This window comes from Panulirus ornatus, chromosome 29 (assembly GCF_036320965.1).
Source record: "Panulirus ornatus isolate Po-2019 chromosome 29, ASM3632096v1, whole genome shotgun sequence".
In the NCBI taxonomy this organism is placed as follows: domain Eukaryota; kingdom Metazoa; phylum Arthropoda; class Malacostraca; order Decapoda; family Palinuridae; genus Panulirus; species Panulirus ornatus.
The window spans coordinates 21,395,461-21,415,726 of NC_092252.1; the positions used below are offsets into that span (position 1 = coordinate 21,395,461).

The following is a 20,266-nucleotide window of genomic DNA, read 5'->3' on the forward strand; positions in this document are numbered from 1 at the left end:
TGTTTCAGGAGTAGTGCTACTCCTTCCCTTGCTCTTGTCCTCTCACTAACCCCTGAATTTACTCCCAAGGCATTCCCAAACCACTCTTCCCCTTTACCCTTGAGCTTCGTTTCACTCAGAGCCAAAACATCCAGGTTCCTTTCCTCAAACATACTACCCATCTCTCCTTTTTTTCTCATCTTGGTTACATCCACACACATTTAGACACCCCAATCTGAGCCTTCTTCTGTTTCCCCGTTTAGAGAATTAAAATATAAAACACTTGCCTCTCATGATCTTTCTTCTCATGCCCAGGTGCATATGCACTAATAATCACCCATCTCTCTCCATCCACTTTCAGTTTTACCCATATCAATCTAGAGTTTACTTTCTTACACTCTATCACATACTCCCATCACTCCTGTTTCAGGAGTAGTGCTTCTCCTTCCCTTGCTCTTGTCCTATCACTAAGCCCTGACTTTACTCCCAAGACATTCCCAAACCATTCCTCCCCTTTACTCTTGAGCTTCGTTTCACTCCGAGCCAAAACATCCAAGTTCCTTTCCTCAAACATACTAGCTATCTCTCCTTTTTTCTCATCTTAGTTACATCCACACACATTTAGACACCCCAATCTGAGCTTTGTTCTGTTTCTCTGTTTAGAAAATTAAAATATGAGGAGAGAAGGGTTTCTACCCCCCCCCCCCCCCCCCCATCCCCTTTAGTCGCCTTCTATAACGCATGAGAAATGCATGAGAAGAATTCATTAGAATGCATGATATATCTATATGCACCTTCAATAATGAGGCTGACTGAGTAAAGGCATCCACAGCCTTTAGTTTTTAGAGTGATTTTGAAAAATGAGAGGCCTGTAAAGGAAGAGAGAGGGGAAAAGTTTGAAATTTCTGTAATGATGACAAATGTCCACGGAGAGTTTAATCCCATCCTTAGAGGATGGTTTATGCCAGTTAAACTTACCATACCTCAATCCTAGTTCCTTTCTCTTATTCTAGTGTGCTATCATTACTGATGCCTGTAATCAAATGTGAAGTATGAAAATGAGTAGGAGGGGAATTATACGCTCATGAAACTGTATAAATCAATCATGAGATAATGTTTTTTCAAATATAATGCTCATCTTCAAACACCTAAGGACTGAACTTTTCACTTGTAATTAAAATATATTGATAACCTTCAAGGTGCTGTGAGGAAGGAACTTACTACATTCCTCTAATACAAATTTTCCATAATAGGATACAATGAACCATCAAAATGCAATCCATATACACTAAAATCTTACGAAATAATTAACAAGAAAATTGCTCTTATGTAATCATGCACCTACCGTTGCTTTACCATAGGGAATAAATGCTATGTTTAATATCTGATGAAGTTTTTCATATGCTGGGGAAAGCTGCTTCATGACAAAATAACGACTGTCAGGACACAATGCCTCATAGTATACCTCAACCCGTAGAGGAGGGTATACAGCCACTTCCTGCAAGAATGAAGAGTCATCAAATACTGCAAGAATAGAACAATGATAAAATAAACTTAAGGATAATACTGTAGCTGCTAAGTAGCTGAGTCCTAGCTCTGAGAGAAACACACATGGGGTGGGGAATTCCCCACTGATGTGAGGCTGGACTGCATTAGACAGCAAGATATTAGGATAAAGGGTGTATAACTTCCTCTTACCAAGTCTAAAAATGCAATTTATTTCAGAAAATACCGGACAATACCCTAAAAGAAAAAAGAGATTTCATGCAGTTACACAGAATAATCTATCACACCTGCAATTCACTCTGGCCCTTACTTCTCCAGTCAAAATCTAAAGATGCAATTCCCGAAATGCAAACACTTCAGCCAAAAGGTAATCTAACTGGTCATAGGCAATTTACTAATGAAGATATTTTATTAAACTCTCTATATACAACAGGAAGTCAGTATATCAACATACAGAATTCATAGACCAAAGAATAAACTTGACTTACAACAATTTCTTACAACAAAGAGAGACAGTCCTACTTATTAACTACCTGGATATGTTCAAACTGCTTGAAAAAAAAGCTGATATATAAGCATGTACCCCAAGGCATCACATACATCTTAAGATTATGGTATACAAGTACTTCAAAGTTCTGATTCCTAACCCAAGGGTCCATCACCATGGGTGCAGATCAGTTGTAAAGGAATCATATACTAGAGATAGCTAAAATCTAATCCTGTATAAGATAGCTAAAATCTAATCCTGTGGTTTACAAACTAAAAAGTCCCAATCATTCAATCGCCTGAGACTGAATTCCATCTAACAAAATGAAATTTTTTTGGTGAAATGGGCAATTACACTTATGCCACATAACATACAGAATCAAAATAATCTTTATTAGCACATCATTAAATATATCTAAAAGCTTCTTTTGCTGTGAGAACTTACTGCACTAAACACTGAGAAGACAATATCTAAAAGATGAAATCCTAAATACCACACTGTACTGCACTTACCACATATGCATCAAAAGGTTCTCATCTAAACAGAGACTGATGGTGTCTGCATTTGATGTTTATTGACATTCATTAATACACACTTCCACATGAATATACTGAAACTGGATTTTCTGACACTTCAAGCTTTATTCCAAAACAATTTCAGTGTAAAAGGTGTTACTGTTAGATCTTTTAAGCTACTTTCACCTATCTTTTTACAATCACAGTATTGGAAGTTATCACCCCATTTATTTTTTTTGGAATATTGTACAGTACTACAGTCTCTACAATTTTTAAAGTGTGTCTACACCCATAGAAACTGCAAAACCTATTCAATCACTAATAAATTTCAGATGATTTTTATATTCACTAGCATAATTCTCACTATTTACATGATCAGCAGTTTGCCATATCATGATCATCTGTTATTCATATAAGTTACATGAAGCTAGTTTTTTCACTGATATTATTCCCTTTGCTTTCAATTCTCAATTCAATGATAGTTTATTGCACATCTTTAAAAGTTCTTATCTCACTTTCAATGATGATAAAATCTATGATATCCCTGATCACAATGTACCTTTAGATTCTGAATAAAAGAGAAAAATGATGGACAGCATTATAGTATATGCATCTCATAAGCACAATACTATGGTCAACAGGGTTAAATTGTTTTTACAATCACTCATCACAGCCATATGTGTCAGTCCCTACAAGAATCTGGTACAGTTCACAAACAAGGCAGTGTACAATTCAATACACATTCAGATCATCAATCTGAAAGATGTCAAGATTAGACATAATGTCTTCAGTTTACCTTCTACCTACGGGACCCTCCACTATTCCAACAGAACCAAGGATAAAAGACACCATACTGTGCACTTAACTGACTCAGTTAAGTAGTTCTTTCGAGCAGAGGTCGTAGAGTGGCACACTATCACATGTCAGTGAAAAATGCCCAAGTTTGATGGATTGGAAATGATTAAGTGGGACACTGATTTCAAAGGCATAATCTGAAAATCATTTTGAGTCTGGCATTAGAAGGGGATGCTCCACAGGTTAATGTTTTTCCTAGTTTCATGATGAACCTTTCATCTATCAATCTAAGAGAGGGTTAGCAAGTTAAAAAACTTGGCAGCTGTTTTGGAGTCCCAGTTTCAATACATAATTAATTTCATTAGCATGAAAGGCCAACATTCACAAACAAATGCATCATGTCTCCCTTTCTACAATATCACCCTTAAACAGTACATGTTTGTGCCTACACTCAAGATCAATTATAGGATGTAGCAGTTTCATCAACACTGGCTAAAGTTAAATGAATTATTGTCAAAATTATAATTTTTGGTAACCTTCAACCTATAAGGGATAAAAAAGGTTGGCACAAATTTGTCAACGGCATTCTGTACAGCATGTGGAAAAATCTTTGTGTCAAGTCTTGTGAATAATTGGTTGAAATATGGCTAATGCATTGCCATACAACTTAGAATGGTATTCTGGTGATTTCTTATGTCTAAACAATAGCCAAAAATGGCTATATCATATATGCATTGTGTAGGGCATGTAAAAGTACACCTTTGTTCCAAATTTCATAAAAACTGGCCAAAATATGACCAAGAAATGGCAAAAAGTAAGTTTCTTTTTACTGAACTTTTACCCTTATACGGAGGTGGCCATGGCTCAAAGCATAAAATCATAAGCATTAAATGAGGTTTGGGGAGAGGTAAAACGTTTACAAGTACTGTTTTGCCTTAGCTGGCTGTGACCATAAGGAACAACAACCCAAGATATGTGTTTTTTGATTGTTTTGTCTCCACAAAATCCAATAAATTACACATAAGAAAACAAATAAAAAAGACATTTGAGCATACTAAAATGTGTGTGTGCCTACTAAGTTTCAAGTTGACTGGCACCGAAATAAAATTTAAAAAAGTAAAGCACAAAACAATGTCATCCTCCATATGGAGACATAACATTAGCATCAAAAGCCTCCACACCATGAGTATCTCTAGAGTACTCTTTCTTAAGGAACATATTAGGGGAAGCTACTGTGTTTTAAAACATGAGGAGCTGCAATGTTAATGTTGTCGGGGACAATTAGTGTTACAGAGCTATGATGTTTCTACAGTAGGGGAAAGTGTGGTCAGCTGATATGTTCCTAATGTAGGGAACATATCAGTGGGGCAGCTATGTTCCTGCTGTAAGGAACTCATTACTGGCACATGAATGTTCCTGAAGTAGCAAACTTATCAAAGGGAGAAGCTATGTTCCTGCTGGAGGAAACATAATAGTAGGAACTGGATACTCCTGCTGTAGGGAACATATAAGGACATCTACATTCATGTTGTAGGGAACGCATTAGTGAGGGCTAGATGTTCCTGGTGAAGAAAATATTTCACTGAGAGCAGCTACGTTTCTGTTGCTGCGAACATATCAATAAAAGCTATGTTCCTGCTGTAGGGAACATATTAGGGAACATATTAGAGGGAGCAGCTATGTTCCTGCTGTAGGAAATATATGTCAAATCAACTATGTTCCTGCTGTAAGGAACATATCAGTAGTAGGGGTAACTCCTGCTGTAGGATACATAGTAGGAGCAGCTATGTTCCTGATGTAAGAAACGTATATCAGAGTGATGGTGTTCCTGCTGCAGGGAACACATTAGTGGGAGAAGTTATGTTCCTGTTGTAAGAAACATAGTGGGAGAAGCTAAGTTCCTGCTGTAGGGAACACATCAATGAAAGAAGCTACGTTCCTGTTGTAAGGAACATATCAGTGGGGACCGGACATTCCTGTTGTAGAGAACATGTCAGTGGGGGCTGGACATTCCTGTTATAGAGAACATATCGGTGGGGGCTGAATGTTCCTGTTGTAGGGAACATATCAGTGGGGGCTGGATGGTCCTGTTGTAGGGAACACATCAGTGAGGGCAGGATGCTCCTGTTGTAGGGAACATATCAGTGGGGGCTGGATGGTCCTGTGGTAGGGATCAGTGTGGGCTGGATGTTCCTGTATATGGAACATATCACTGGGGGCTGGATGTTCCTGTATACGGAACATATCACTGGGGGCTGGATGTTCCTGTATACGGAACATATCAGTTGGGGCTGGATGTTCCTGTTGTAGGGAACATATCAGTGGGGTTGGATGTTCTTGTTGTAGAGAACATATCAGTGGGGGCTTTATGTTCCTGTATACGGAACATATCAGTGGGGGCTGGATGTTCCTGTTCTAGGGAACATATCAGTGGGGGCTGAATGTTCCTGTTGAAGGGAACATATCAGTGGGGGCTGGATGGTCCTGTGGTAGGGATCAGTGTGGGCTGGATGTTCCTGTATACGGAACATATCACTGGGGGCTGGATGTTCCTGTATACGGAACATATCAGTGGGGGCTGGATGTTCCTGTTGTAGGGAACATATCAGTGGGGTTGGATGTTCTTGTTGTAGAGAACATATCAGTGGGGGCTTTATGTTCCTGTATACGGAACATATCAGTGGGGGCTGGATGTTCCTGTTCTAGGGAACATATCAGTGGGGGCTAAATGTTCCTGTTGAAGGGAACATATCAGTGGGGGCTGAAGGTTCCTGTGTATGGAACATATCAGTGGGGGCTTGATGTTTCTGTCGTGCAGAACATATCACAGGGCTGGATGTTCCTGTGGTAAAGAACACATCAGTGGGTGCTGGATGTTCCTGTCATAAGGAGCATATCAGTGGGGCTGGATGTTCTTGTTGAATGAAACATATCAGTGGGGACAGGATGTTCCAATCGTAAGGAACATGTCAGAGGGGGCTGGATGTTCCTGTTGTAAGGATCATATCTGGGGGCTGGATGTTCATATATTAAGGAACATATCATTGGGGGGCTGGATGTTCCAGTTGTAAGGATCATATCAGAGGGGCCTGGATGTTCCTGTATACGGAACACATCAGTGGGGAGAGGATGTTCCTGTTGTATGGAACATGTCATTTGGGGTTGGATGTTCATGTTGCAGGGAACATATCAGTGGGGGCTTTATGTTCCTGTCATAAGGAACCTATAAATAAGGATAAGGGGCATATTAGTGGGGTCTGGGTGTTCCTATTGTAGGGAACATATCAGTGGGGGCTGGATGTTCCTGTGTATGGAACATATCAGTGGGGGCTGGATGTTCCTGTGTATGGAACATATCAGTGGGGGCTGGATGTTCCTGTGTATGGAACATATCAGTGGGGGCTGGATGTTCCTGTGTATGGAACATATCAGTGGGGGCTGGATGTTCCTGTGTATGGAACATATCAGTGGGGGCTGGATGTTCCTGTGTATGGAACATATCAGTGGGGGCTGGATGTTCCTGTGTATGGAACATATCAGTGGGGGCTGGATGTTCCTGTGTATGGAACATATCAGTGGGGGCTGGATGTTCCTGTGTATGGAACATATCAGTGGGGGCTGGATGTTCCTGTGTATGGAACATATCAGTGGGGGCTGGATGTTCCTGTGTATGGAACATATCAGTGGGGGCTGGATGTTCCTGTGTATGGAACATATCAGTGGGGGCTGGATGTTCCTGTGTATGGAACATATCAGTGGGGGCTGGATGTTCCTGTGTATGGAACATATCAGTGGGGGCTGGATGTTCCTGTGTATGTAACATATCAGTGGGGGAACATATCAGTGGGGGTTGGATGTTCCTGTGTATGGAACATATCAGTGGGGGGCTGGATGTTCCTGTGTATGGAACATATCAGTGGGGGCTGGATGTTCCTGTGTATGGAACATATCAGTGGGGGTTGGATGTTCCTGTGTATGGAACATATCAGTGGGGGCTGGATGTTCCTGTGTATGGAACATATCAGTGGGGGCTGGATGTTCCTGTGTATGGAACATATCAGTGGGGGCTGGATGTTCCTGTGTATGGAACATATCAGTGGGGGGCTGGATGTTCCTGTGTATGGAACATATCAGTGGGGGTTGGATTGTTCCTGTGTATGGAACATATCAGTGGGGGCTGGATGTTCCTGTGTATGGAACATATCAGTGGGGGCTGGATGTTCCTGTGTATGGAACATATCAGTGGGGCTGGATGTTCCTGTGTATGGAACATATCAGTGGGGGTTGGATGTTCCTGTGTATGGAACATATCAGTGGGGCTGGATGTTCCTGTGTATGGAACATATCAGTGGGGGCTGGATGTTCCTGTGTATGGAACATATCAGTGGGGGCTGGATGTTCCTCGTGTATGGAACATATCAGTGGGGGTTGGATGTTTCCTGTGTATGGAACATATCAGTGGGGGCTGGATGTTCCTGTGTATGGAACATATCAGTGGGGGCTGGATGTTCCTGTGTATGGAACATATCAGTGGGGGCTGGATGTTCCTGTGTATGGAACATATCAGTGGGGGCTGGATGCTCCTGTGTATGGAACATATCAGTGGGGGTTGGATGTTCCTGTGTATGGAACATATCAGTGGGGGCTGGATGTTCCTGTGTATGGAACATATCAGTGGGGGCTGGATGTTCCTGTGTATGGAACGTATCAGTGGGGGCTGGATGCTCCTGTCGTGCGGGGGTTGACAGTATTCACTACTTGACAGTTATGGTGAAAACAATCAACAGGGTATATCAGTTAATAAAGGAAATCAGGATAGCAAAAAAGATAAGACCAAACCTAGTAATCTCTCTCTCTCTCTCTCTCTCTCTCTCTCTCTCTCTCTCTCTCTCTCTCTCTCTCTCTCTCTCTCTCTCTCTCTCTCTCAATCTACGGAGTTCATTTAAGTTAATTAGTTAGTCTGTTGGGTTTAACGGCCTCCGTGACCTATGAAGGAGGTCATTAGGCCTGAGGGTCATGTAATAATAGCACCTGATCTGATTACGGTTTTGTATATGTTTTTTCTAGCAATATTACAAGACTAGATTCAATAACAGTCATTCAACTGAAACCTGTTCACATTTACCAACAAATGTTGATTTTCGTATGGAAATTTCCATGTACAGTTTCGACAATACCGTTTCATATATAGAGAACCCGTCCAGGGCTTTATTATAAATGCTAATAAAAGGGTTCCTCACATTATCGGGTAAGGAGACGAGGGTGTAGGCATGTGCACGAGCCCTGGATGCCATGTTCCCGTATGTGTACATGTCGTTGATAAGGACGAGCGTCATAACTACGCACACCAGCAGCATCGGCCATATGGGGTTACACACACTACAACTACCGTCTTTCGTCTGAAGTCTTCTCGATACTGATATTCTCATAAGGAAACGAACAGGAACAATATGTCGGCTGTCATCGAGCGTGTCTAAGGCTATGGTATTCTCCACAGTTCTTTCCAACAGTTGCAGTCGACTGTGTTTTACGTCGACAGTTGGACGCAGTGAACCATCTCGCCCATTAAGTGAGCATTTAGGCGCTCGCCGCGGCGACAAGTGTACTCCAGACACATCTTTATTATTCATTGTGAAAATAAAATATCTCACCAAGCCCACATTAAATAATTTCCTGTTATTCTACAAATATATCAGGCCAGAATGTCACGAGACGAGTCGTAATGGTACGTCATGTGCTGCTCCTTCTCAAAACAGTCAATAATCACATGATACTAATGAAGTGTTTTTGCTCGTGATTCCAAAGATTATATTAAACCCGCACAGTCACCATAGTTGCTCCCAGCCCACACTGTTATATTAAAGCCGCACAGTCACCATAGTTATTCCCGGCCCACACTGTTTCCTGACATGTAAGCAGTTTTGAAGATCCCACCTGCACCTTGTACCACCTGCAGTTACCAGCTACCTTCTTTTATAAATACATACGAGCTAAAGAAGACGGAACTATGTCTCTGGACGAATACTGGCCAAGGTACTTCCTTTGTTTCCTTATGTACTAAGAAATCTATAGGTAATACAGCAGAACAATATGAGAAACCTACAATTTTAATTCACATTTTATAATACATGGTAACTTCAAATCGCCACGTGTTGGATTCCTGCCAGACGAACGATATTCCTCATTCTATTCAGGTAACTATCAAAATTTACCCTATAAAAACCATGACAAACAATTATTTATTACATATAAAACAACAGCTCACACTACAAGATTATGATATGTTATCATCAGTACTGATATTTATCACAACATCCATGAAGGACAAGCTGCAACGCTTTACTGGCATCGTCGACTACACGTAGCACTACCTGACGGCCATAACCGTTCATGACCCCGTACTTGATACCCACGGCCAAAACATGTTGGAGATGCAGCTTTCTAATGAAATAAAGGTGAAAATCGTAACTTAAACTATACATCAATTTGAGAGTTCAAATTAATGGTGAATTTAAAGCTGTGATGAATCTTTCGTTTATATAATATCGACTAAGCAAAACATTTCCGTGCATCAGTGACTCCCACCAGTACCATACCGTAGTACCATTTACAGTCGCCAGCCAACAAGGAAGAAAGTTAACATTTATAATAAAACTTTACATACATTCCTCCTAAATATGAACACTTACAATAAAATCTGACAAATATTCATCATAAATGGGTTTATTTATTTATTATACTTTGTCGCTGTCTCCCGCGTAAGCGAGGTAGCGCAAGGAACAGACGAAAGAATGGCCCAACCCACCTACATACACTAGTAAATACATAAACATCCACACACGCACATATACATACCTATACATTTCAACGTATACATATATATACATACACAGACATATACATATATGCACATGTACAAATTCATACTTGCTGCCTTTATTCATTCCGTCGCCACCCCACCACACATGAAATGACAACCCCCTCCCCGCACGCGCGCGAGGTAGGACTAGGAAACGACAACAAAGGCCACATTCGTTCACACTCAGTCTCTAGCTTTCATAAGTAATGCACCGAAACCAAAGCTCCCTTTCCACATAAAGGCACCGGAAAACTTCACATGCCCTGGTTCAATCCATTGACAGCCCGTCGACCCCGGTATACCACATCGTTCCAATTCACTCTTATTCCTTGCACGCCTTTCACCCTCCTCCATGTTCAGGCCCCGATCGCTCAAAATATTTTTCACTCCATCCTTCTACCTCCAATTTGGTCTCCCACTTCTCCTCGTTCCCTCCACCTCCGACACATATATCCTCTTTGTCAATATTTCCTCACTCATTCTCTCCATGTGACCAAACCATTTCAATACACCCTCTTCTGCTCTCTCAACCACACTTTTCATTTCCACATATCTTTCTTACCCTTTCATTACCTGCTCGATCAAACCACCTCACAGCACATATTGTCCTCAAACATCTCACTTCCAACACATCCAACCTCCTCCGCAAAACTCTATCTATAGCCCACGCCTCACGACCATATACCATTGTTGGAACCACTATTCTTTCAAACATACCCATTTTTGCTTTCCAAGATAATGTTCTCGCCTTCCACACATTTTTCAACACTCCCAGACCTTTCGCCACCTCTCCCCCCTCGCCCCTGAGACTCACTTCCGCTTCCATGGTTCCATCCGCTGTCAAATCCACTCCCAGATATCTAAAACACTTCACTTCCTCCAGTTTTTCTCCATTCTAATAACCTTGCTCTTATTCACATTTACTATCAGCTTTATTCTTTCACACACTTTACCAAACTCAGTCATCAGCTTCTGCAGTTTCTCATCCAAATCAGCCACCAGTGCCGTATCATCAGCGAACAACAACTGACTTCCAATGCCCTCTCATCCACAACAGACTGTATACTTGCCCCTCTCTCGAAAACTCTTGCATTCACCTCCCTTACAACCCCATCCAAAAACAAATTAACCAACCATGAAGACATCACACACCCCTGCCGTAAACCGACATTCACCGAGAACCAATCACTTTCCTCTCTTCCTACTCGCACATATGCCTTACATTCTCGATAAAAACTTCACTGCTTCTAGCAACTTACCTCCCACACCATATATTCTTAATACCTTCTAGAGAGCATCTCTATCAACTCTATCATATGCCTTCTCCAGATCCATAAATGCTACATACAAACCCATTTGCTTTTCTAAGTATTTCTCACATACATACTTCAAAGCAAACACCTGATCCACACATCCTCTACCACCTCTGAAACCACACTGCTCTTCCCTAATCTGATGCTCTGTACACGAATTCACCCTCTCAATCAATACCCTCCTATATATACCTCTGTAATTTGAACACTCACCTTTATCCCCTTTGCCTTTGTACAATGGCACTATGCATGCATTCCACCAATGCTCAGGCACTTAACCATTTATATCCTCACCAACCAGTCAACAACACAGTCACCCGTTTTTTTAATAAATTCCACTGCAATACCATCCAAACCCGCCGCCTTGCTGACTTTCATCTTCGCAAAGCTTCCGCAAAGCTCTTCTATGTTTACTAAATCATTCTCCCTGACCCTCTCACTTCGCACACCACCTTCACCAAAAAAACCCTATATCTGCCATTCTGTCATCTAACACATTCAACAAACCTTCAAAATACTCATTCCATCTCCTCACATCACCATTACTTGTTATTACCTCCCGATTAGCCCCCTTCACCGATGTTCCCATTTGTTCTCTTGTCTTACGCACTTTATTTACCTCCTTCCAAAACATCTTTTTATTCTCCCTAAAATTTAATAACACTCTCTCACTCCAACTCTCATTTGCCCTCTTTTTGACCTCATGCATCTTTCTCTTGACCTCCTGCCTCTTTCTTTTATACATCTCCCAGTTATTTGCACTATTTCCCTGCAAAAATTGTCCAAAAGCCTCTCTCTTCTCTTTCACTAACAATCTTACTTCTTCATTCCACCACTCACTACCCTTTCTAATCTGCCCACCTCCCACGCTTATCATGCCATAAGCATCTTTTGCGTAAGCCATCAATGTTTCCCTAAATTCATCCCAATCGTTCCCCACTCCCTTTACGTCCTTTGTTCTCACCTTTTTCCATATATACACATATATACATATATACACATGTACATAATTCAAACTGTCTGCCTTTATTCATTCCCATCGCCACCCCACCACACATGAAATAACAACCCCTTCCCCCCCTCATGTGCGCGAGGTAGCGCTAGGAAAAGACAACAAAGGCCACATTCGTTCACACTCAGTCTCTAGCTGTCATGTAATAATGCATCGAAACCACAGCTCCCTTTCCACATCCAGACCCCACAGAGCTTTCCATGGTTTACCCCAGACACTTCACATGCCCTGGTTCAATCCAATGACAGCATGTCGACCCCGGTATACCAAATCGTTCCAATTCACTCTATTCCTTGCATGCCTTTCATCCCTCCTGCATGTTCAGGCCCCGATCACTCAAAATCTTTTTCACTCCATCTTTCCACCTCCAATTTGGTCTCCCACTTCTCCTCATTCCCTCCACCTCTGACACATATATCCTCTTGGTCAATCTTTCCTCACTCATTCTCTCCACGTGACCAAACCATTTCAAAACACCCTCTTCTGCTCTCTCAACTACACTCTTTTCATTACCACACAGCTCTCTTACCCTATTATTACTTACTCGATCAAACCACCTCACCACATATTGTCCTCAAACATCTTTCCAGCACATCCACCCTCCTCTGCACAACTCTATCCATAACGCACGCCTCGCAACCATATAACATTGTTGGAACCACTATTCCTTCAAACATACCCATTTTTGCTTTCCGAGATAATGTCCTTGACTTCCACACATTCTTCAATGCTCCCAGAACTTTCGCCCCCTCCCCCACCCTATGATTTACTTCCGCTTCCATGGTTCCATCCACTGCCAAATCCACTCCTAGATATCTAAAACACTCCACTTCCTCTAGTTTTTCTCCATTCAAACTTACCTTACAATTGACTTGACCCTCAACTCTACTTAATAACCTTGCTCTTATTCACAATTACTCTCAGCTTCTGCAGTTTCTCACATGAATCAGCCACCAGCGCTGTATCATCAGCGAACAACAACTGACTCACTTCCCAAGCTCTCTCATCCACAACAGAATGCATACTTGCCCCTCTTTCCAAAGCTCTTGCATTCTACTCCCTAACAACGCCATCCATAAACAAATTAAACAACCATGGAGACATCACACACCCCTGCCGCAAATCTACATTCAATGAGAACCAATCACTCTCCTCTCTTCCTACACGTACACATGCCTTACATCCCCTATAAAAACTTTTCACTGCTTCTAACAACTTGCCACCCACACCATATATTCTTAATACCTTCCACAGAGCATCTCTATCAACTCTATCATGTGCCTTCTCCAGATCCATAAATGCTACATACAAATCCATTTGCTTTTCTAAGTATTTCTCTCATACATTCTTCAAAGCAAACACCTGATCCACACATACTCTACCACTTCTGAAACCACACTGCTCTTCCCCAATCTAATGCTCTGTACGTGCCTTCACCCTCTCAATCAATACCCTCCCATAAAATTTACCAGGAACACTCAACAAACTTATACCTCTGGTGGCTGATTCATGTGAGAAACTGCAGAAGCTGGTGACTGAGTTTGGTAAAGTGTGTGAAAGAAGAAAGTTGAGAGTAAATGTGAATAAGAGCAAGGTTATTAGGTACAGTAGGGTTGTGGGTCAAGTCAATTGGGAGGTAAGTTTGAACAGAGAAAAACTGGAGGAAGTGAAGTTTTTTAGATATTTGGGAGTGGATTTGGCAGCGGATGGAACAATGAAAGCAGAAGTGAATCATAGAGTGGGGGAGGAGGTGAAAATTCTGGCAGCGTTGAAGAATGTGTGAAAGTCGAGAACATTATCTTGGAAAGCAAAAATGGGTATGTTTGAGGGAATAGTGGTTCCAACAATGTTGTATGGCTGCGAGGCGTGGGCTATGGATAGAGATGTGCGCAGGAGGATGGATGTGCTGGAAATGAGATGTTTGAGGACAATGTGTGGTGTGAGGTGGTTTGATCGAGTAAGTAACGTAAGGGTGAGAGAGATGTGTGGAAATAAAAAGAGCGTGGTTGAGAGAGCAGAAGAGGGTGTTTTGAAATGGTTTGGGCACATGGAGAGAATGAGTGAGGAGAGATTGACCAAGAGGATATATGTGTCGGAGGTGGAGGGAACGAGGAGAAGAGGGAGACCAAATTGGAGGTGGAAAGATGGAGTGAAAAAGATTTTGTGTGATCGGGGCCTGAACATGCAGGAGGGTGAAAGGAGGGCAAGAAATAGAGTGAATTGGAGTCATGTGGTATACAGGGGTTGACGTGCTTGTCAGTGGATTGAAGCAAGGCATGTGAAGCGTCTGGGGTAAACCATGGAAAGTTCTGTGGGGCCTAGATGTGGAAAGGGAGCTGTGGTTTCGGTACATTATTACATGACAGCTAGAGACTGAGTGTGAACGAATGGGGCCTTTGTTGTCTTTTCCTAGCGCTACCTCGCACACATGAGGGGGGAGGGGGTTGTTATTCCATGTGTGGCGAAGTGGTGATGGGAGTGAATAAAGGCAGACAGTATGAATTATGTACATGTGTATATATGTAAATGTTTGTGTGTGTATATATATGTATACATTGAGATGTATAGGTATGTATATTTGCGTGTGTGGACGTGTATGTATATACATGTGTATGTGGGTGGGTTGGGCCATTCTTTTGTCTGTTTCCTTGCGCTACCTCGCTAACGCGTGAGACAGTGACAAAGCATATATATATATATATATATATATATATATATATATATATATATATATATATATATATATATATATATTATTATTATTATTATTATTATTATCATTTTTATTTTTTTTTTTTTTTGTCGCTGTCTCCCGCGTTTGCGAGGTAGCGCAAGGAAACAGACGAAAGAAATGGCCCAACCCACCCCCATACACATGTATATACATACGTCCACACACGCAAAATATACATACCTACACAGCTTTCCATGGTTTACCCCAGACGCTTCACATGCCCCGATTCAATTATTATTATTATTTTGCTTTGTTGCTGCCTCCCGCGTTAGCGAGGAAGCGCAAGGAAACAGACGAAACAAATGGCCCAACCCACCCCCATACACATGTATATACATACACGTCCACACATGCAAATATACATACCTATACATCTCAATGTACACATATATATACACACACAGACACATACATATATACCCATGCACACAATTCACACTGTCTGCCTTTATTCATTTCCATCGCCACCTCGCCACACATGGAATACCATCCCCCTCCCCCCTCATGTGTGCGAGGTAGCGCTAGGAAAAGACAACAAAGGCTCCATTCGTTCACACTCAGTCTCTAGCTGTCATGCAATAATGCCCGAAACCACAGCTCCCTTTCCATATCCAGGCCCCCCACAACTTTCCATGGTTTACCCCAGACGCTTCACATGCCCTGATTCAATCCACTGACAGCACGTCAACCCTGGTATACCACATCGATCCAATTCACTCTATTCCTTGCACGCCTTTCACCCTCCTGCATGTTCAGGCCCCGATCACTCAAAATCTTTTTCACTCCATCTTTCCAACTCCAAATTGGTCTCCTCCCACTTCTCCTCGTTCCCTCCACCTCCGACATATATCCTCTTGGTCAATCTTTCCTCACTCATTCTCTCCATGTGCCCAAACCATTTCAAAACACCCTCTTCTGCTCTCTCAACCACGCTCTTTTTATTTCCGCACATCTCTCTTACCCTTACATTACTTACTCGATCAAACCACCTCACACCACACATTGTCCTCAAACATCTCATTTCCAGCACATCCACCCTCCTGCGCACAACTCTATCCATAGCCCACGCCTTGCAACCATACAACATTGTTGGAACCACTATTCCTTCAAACATACCCATTTTTGCTTTCCGAGATAATGTTCTCAACTTCCACACATTCTTCAAGGCTCCCAGGATTTTCGCCCCCTCCCCCACCCTATGATTCACTTCCGCTTCCATGGTTCCATCCGCTGCCAGATCCACTCCCAGATATCTAAAACACTTTACTTCCTCCAGTTTTTCTCCATTCAAACTTACCCCCCAATTGACTTGACCCTCAATCCGACTGTACCTAATAACCTTGCTCTTATTCACATTTACTCTTAACTTTCTTCTTTCACACACTTTACCAAACTCAGTCACCAGCTTCTAAAGTTTCTCACATGAATCAGCCACCAGCGCTGTATCATCAGCGAACAACAACTGACTCACTTCCCAAGCTCTCTCATCCACAACAGACTTCATACTTGCCCCTCTTTCCAAAACTCTTGCATTCACCTCCCTAACAACCCCATCCATAAACAAATTAAACAACCATGGAGACATCACACACCCCTGCCGCAAACCTACATTCACTGAGTGCCAATCACTTTCCTCTCTTCCTACACGTACACATGCCTTACATCCTCGATAAAAACTTTTCACTGCTTCTAACAACTTGCCTCCCACACCATATATTCTTAATACCTTCCACAGAGCATCTCTATCAACTCTATCATGTGCCTTCTCCAGATCCATAAATGCTACATACAAATCCATTTGCTTTTCTAAGTATTTATCACATACATTCTTCAAAGCAAACACCTGATCCACACATCCTCTACCACTTCTGAAACCACACTGCTCTTCCCCAATCTGATGCTCTGTACACGCCTTCACCCTCTCAATCAATACCCTCCCATACAATATACCAGGAATACTCAACAAACTTATACCTCTGTAATTTGAGCACTCACTCTTATCCCCTTTGCCTTTGTACAATGGCACTATGCAAGCATTCCGCCAATCCTCAGGCACCTCAACATAAATCATACATTAAATAACCTTACCAACCAGTCAACAATAAAGTCACCCCCTTCTTTAATAAATTCCACTGCAATACCATCCAAACCTGCTGCTTTGCCGGCTTTCATCTTCCGTAAAGCTTTTACTACCTCTTCTCTATTTACCAAACCATTTTCCCTAACCCTCTCACTTTGCACACCACCTCGACCAAAACACCCTATATCTGCCACTCTATCATCAAACACATTCAACAAACCTTCAAAATACTCACTCCATCTCCTTCTCACATCACCACTACTTGTTATCACCTCCCCATTAGCCCCCTTCACTGAAGTTCCGATTTGCTCCCTTGTCTTACGCACTTTATTTACCTCCTTCCAAAACATCTTTTTATTCTCCCTGAAATTTAATGATACTCTCTCACCCCAACTCTCATTTGCCCTCTTTTTCACCTCTTGCACCTTTCTCTTGACCTCCTGCCTCTTTCTTTTATACCTCTCCCACTCATTTGCATTTTTTCCCTGCAAAAATCGTCCAAATGCCTCTCTCTTCTCTTTCACTAATAATCTTACTTCTTCATTCCACCACTCACTACCCTTTCTAATCAACCCACCTCCCACGATTCTCATGCCACAAGCATCCCTTGCGCAAGCCATCACTGCTTCCCTAAATACATCCCATTCCTCCCCCACTCCCCTTACCTCCTTTGCTCTCACCTTTTTCCATTCTGTACTCAGTCTCTCCTGGTACTTCCTCACACAAGTCTCCTTCCCAAGCTCACTTACTCTCACCACTCTCTTCACCCCAACATTCTCTCCTCTTTTCTGAAAACCCCCACAAATCTTCACCTTCGCCTCCACAAGATAATGATCAAACATCCCTCCAGTTGCACCTCTCAGCACATTAACATCCAAAAGTCTCTCTTTTGTGCGTCTATCAATTAACACGTAATCCAATAACGCTCTCTGGCCATCTCTCCTACTTACATACGTATACTTATGTATATCTCGCTTTTTAAACCAGGTATTCCCAATCACCAGTCCTTTTTCAGCACATAAATCTACAAGCTCTTCACTATTTCCATTTACAACACTGAACACTCCATGTATACCAATTATTCCCTCAACTGCCACATTACTCACCTTTACATTCAAATCACCCATCACTATAACCCGGTCTTGTGCATCAAAACCACTAACACACTCATTCAGCTGCTCCCAAAACACTTGCCTCTCATGATCTTTCTTCTCATGCCCAGGTGCATATGCATCAATAATCACCCATCGCTCTCCATCAACTTTCAGTTTTACACATATCAATCTAGAGTTTACTTTCTTACACTCTATCACATACTCCCACAACTCCTGATTCAGGAGTAGTGCTACTCCTTCCCTTGCTCTTGTCCTCTCAATAACCCCTGAATTTACTCCCAAGACATTCCCAAACCACTCTTCCCCTTTACCCTTTAGCTTCGTTTTACTCAGAGCCAAAACATCCAGGTTCCTTTCCTCAAACATAATAGCTATCTCTCCTTTTTTCTCATCTTGGTTACATCCACACACATTTAGACACCCCAATCTGAGCCTTCGAGGAGGATGAGCACTCCTCGCGTGACTCCTTCTTCTGTTTCCCGTTTTAGAAAGTTAAAATACAAGGAGGGGAGGGTTTCTGGCCCCCCACTCCCATCCCCTTTAGTCGCCTTCTACGACACGTGAGGAATGCTGTGGGAAGTATTCTTTCTCCCCTATCCCCACGGTATATATATCTATATATATACCGTATATTCTACCTCGTATATAGTTCGTCTCTTAATTCTTTTGCCATATCATTCACATTCTTCGTATTTAGGTCGACCCAAGTTTTTGAGGGTAATGGAACAACAAATTTGGTTAATAAAGCACCACATTTTATGGCATATAAAACACATTATATTTTGGAAAGGGGCAAGAATGCAGTTTGTTGTGGATGAGAGAGCTTGGGAAGTGAGTCAGCTGTTGTTCGCTCATGATACAGTGCTGGTGGCTGATTCAGGTGAGAAACTGCAGAAGCTGGTGACTGAGTTTGGTAAAGTGTGTGAAAGAAGAAAGCTGAGAGTAATTGTGAATAAGAGCAAGGTTATTAGGTACAGTAGGGTTGAGGGACAAGTCAATTTAGAGGTAAGTTTGAATGGAGAAAAACTGGAGGAAGTGAAGTGTTTTAGATATCTGGGAGTGGATTTGGCAGTGATGGAACCACGGAAGCAGAAGTGAATCATAGGGTGGGGGAGGGGGCAAAAGTTCTGGGAGCGTTGAAAAATGTGTGGAAGTCGAGAACGTAATCTTGGAAAGCAAAAATGGGTATGTTTGAAGGAATAGAGGTTCCAACAATGTTACATGGTTCCGAGGCATGGGCTATAGATAGAGTTGTGGGGAGGAGGGTGGATGTGCTGGAAATGAGATGTTTGAGGACAATATGTGGTGTGAGGTGGTTTGATTGAGTAAGTAATGAAAGGGTAAGAGAGATGTGTGGTAATAAAGAGAGAGAGCAGAAGAGGATGTTTTGAAATGGTTTGGTCACATGGAGAGAATGAGTGAGGAAAGATTGACAAAGGATATATGTGTCAGAGGTGCAGGGAACGAGAAGTGGGAGACCAAATTGGAGGTGGAATGATGGAGTGGAAAAGATTTTGAGTGATCAGGGCCTGAACATAAAGGAGGGTGAAAGGAGTGCAAGGATTAGAGTGAATTGGAATGATGTGGTAAACCTGGGGTCGACATGCTGTCATTGGATTGAGCCAAGGCATGTGAAGCGTCTAGGGTAAACTATGGAAAGTTTTGTGGGGCCTGGATGTGGAAAGGGAGCTGTGGTTTCGGTGCATTATACACGACAGCCAGAGACTGAGTGTGAATGAATGTGGCCTTTGTGTCTTTTCCTAGCGCTACCTCGTGCACATGCGGGGGAAGGGGGTTGTCATTTCATGTTTGGCGAGGTGGCAACAGGCATGAATAAGGGCAGAGAGTATGAATTATGTACATGTGTATAT

At 42.2% G+C, this 20,266-nt stretch overlaps 1 protein-coding gene across 3 annotated transcripts in view; it reads right to left on the minus strand.

The window, feature by feature from the left end:
• Nucleotides 1–20,266, minus strand: part of LOC139758184 (gamma-interferon-inducible lysosomal thiol reductase-like) — an 88,294-nt gene that overhangs the window by 64,177 nt on the left and 3,851 nt on the right. For 2 of the 3 annotated variants that reach the window (XM_071679395.1, XM_071679394.1), the window contains exon 2: nt 1,325–1,477. In XM_071679395.1, coding sequence (XP_071535496.1) covers nt 1,325–1,477 — 153 coding nt within the window. Of the gene's footprint in view, nt 1–1,324; nt 1,478–8,522; nt 9,180–20,266 lie in introns of those variants that run through there. The other variant, XM_071679393.1, reaches the window with a different exon arrangement.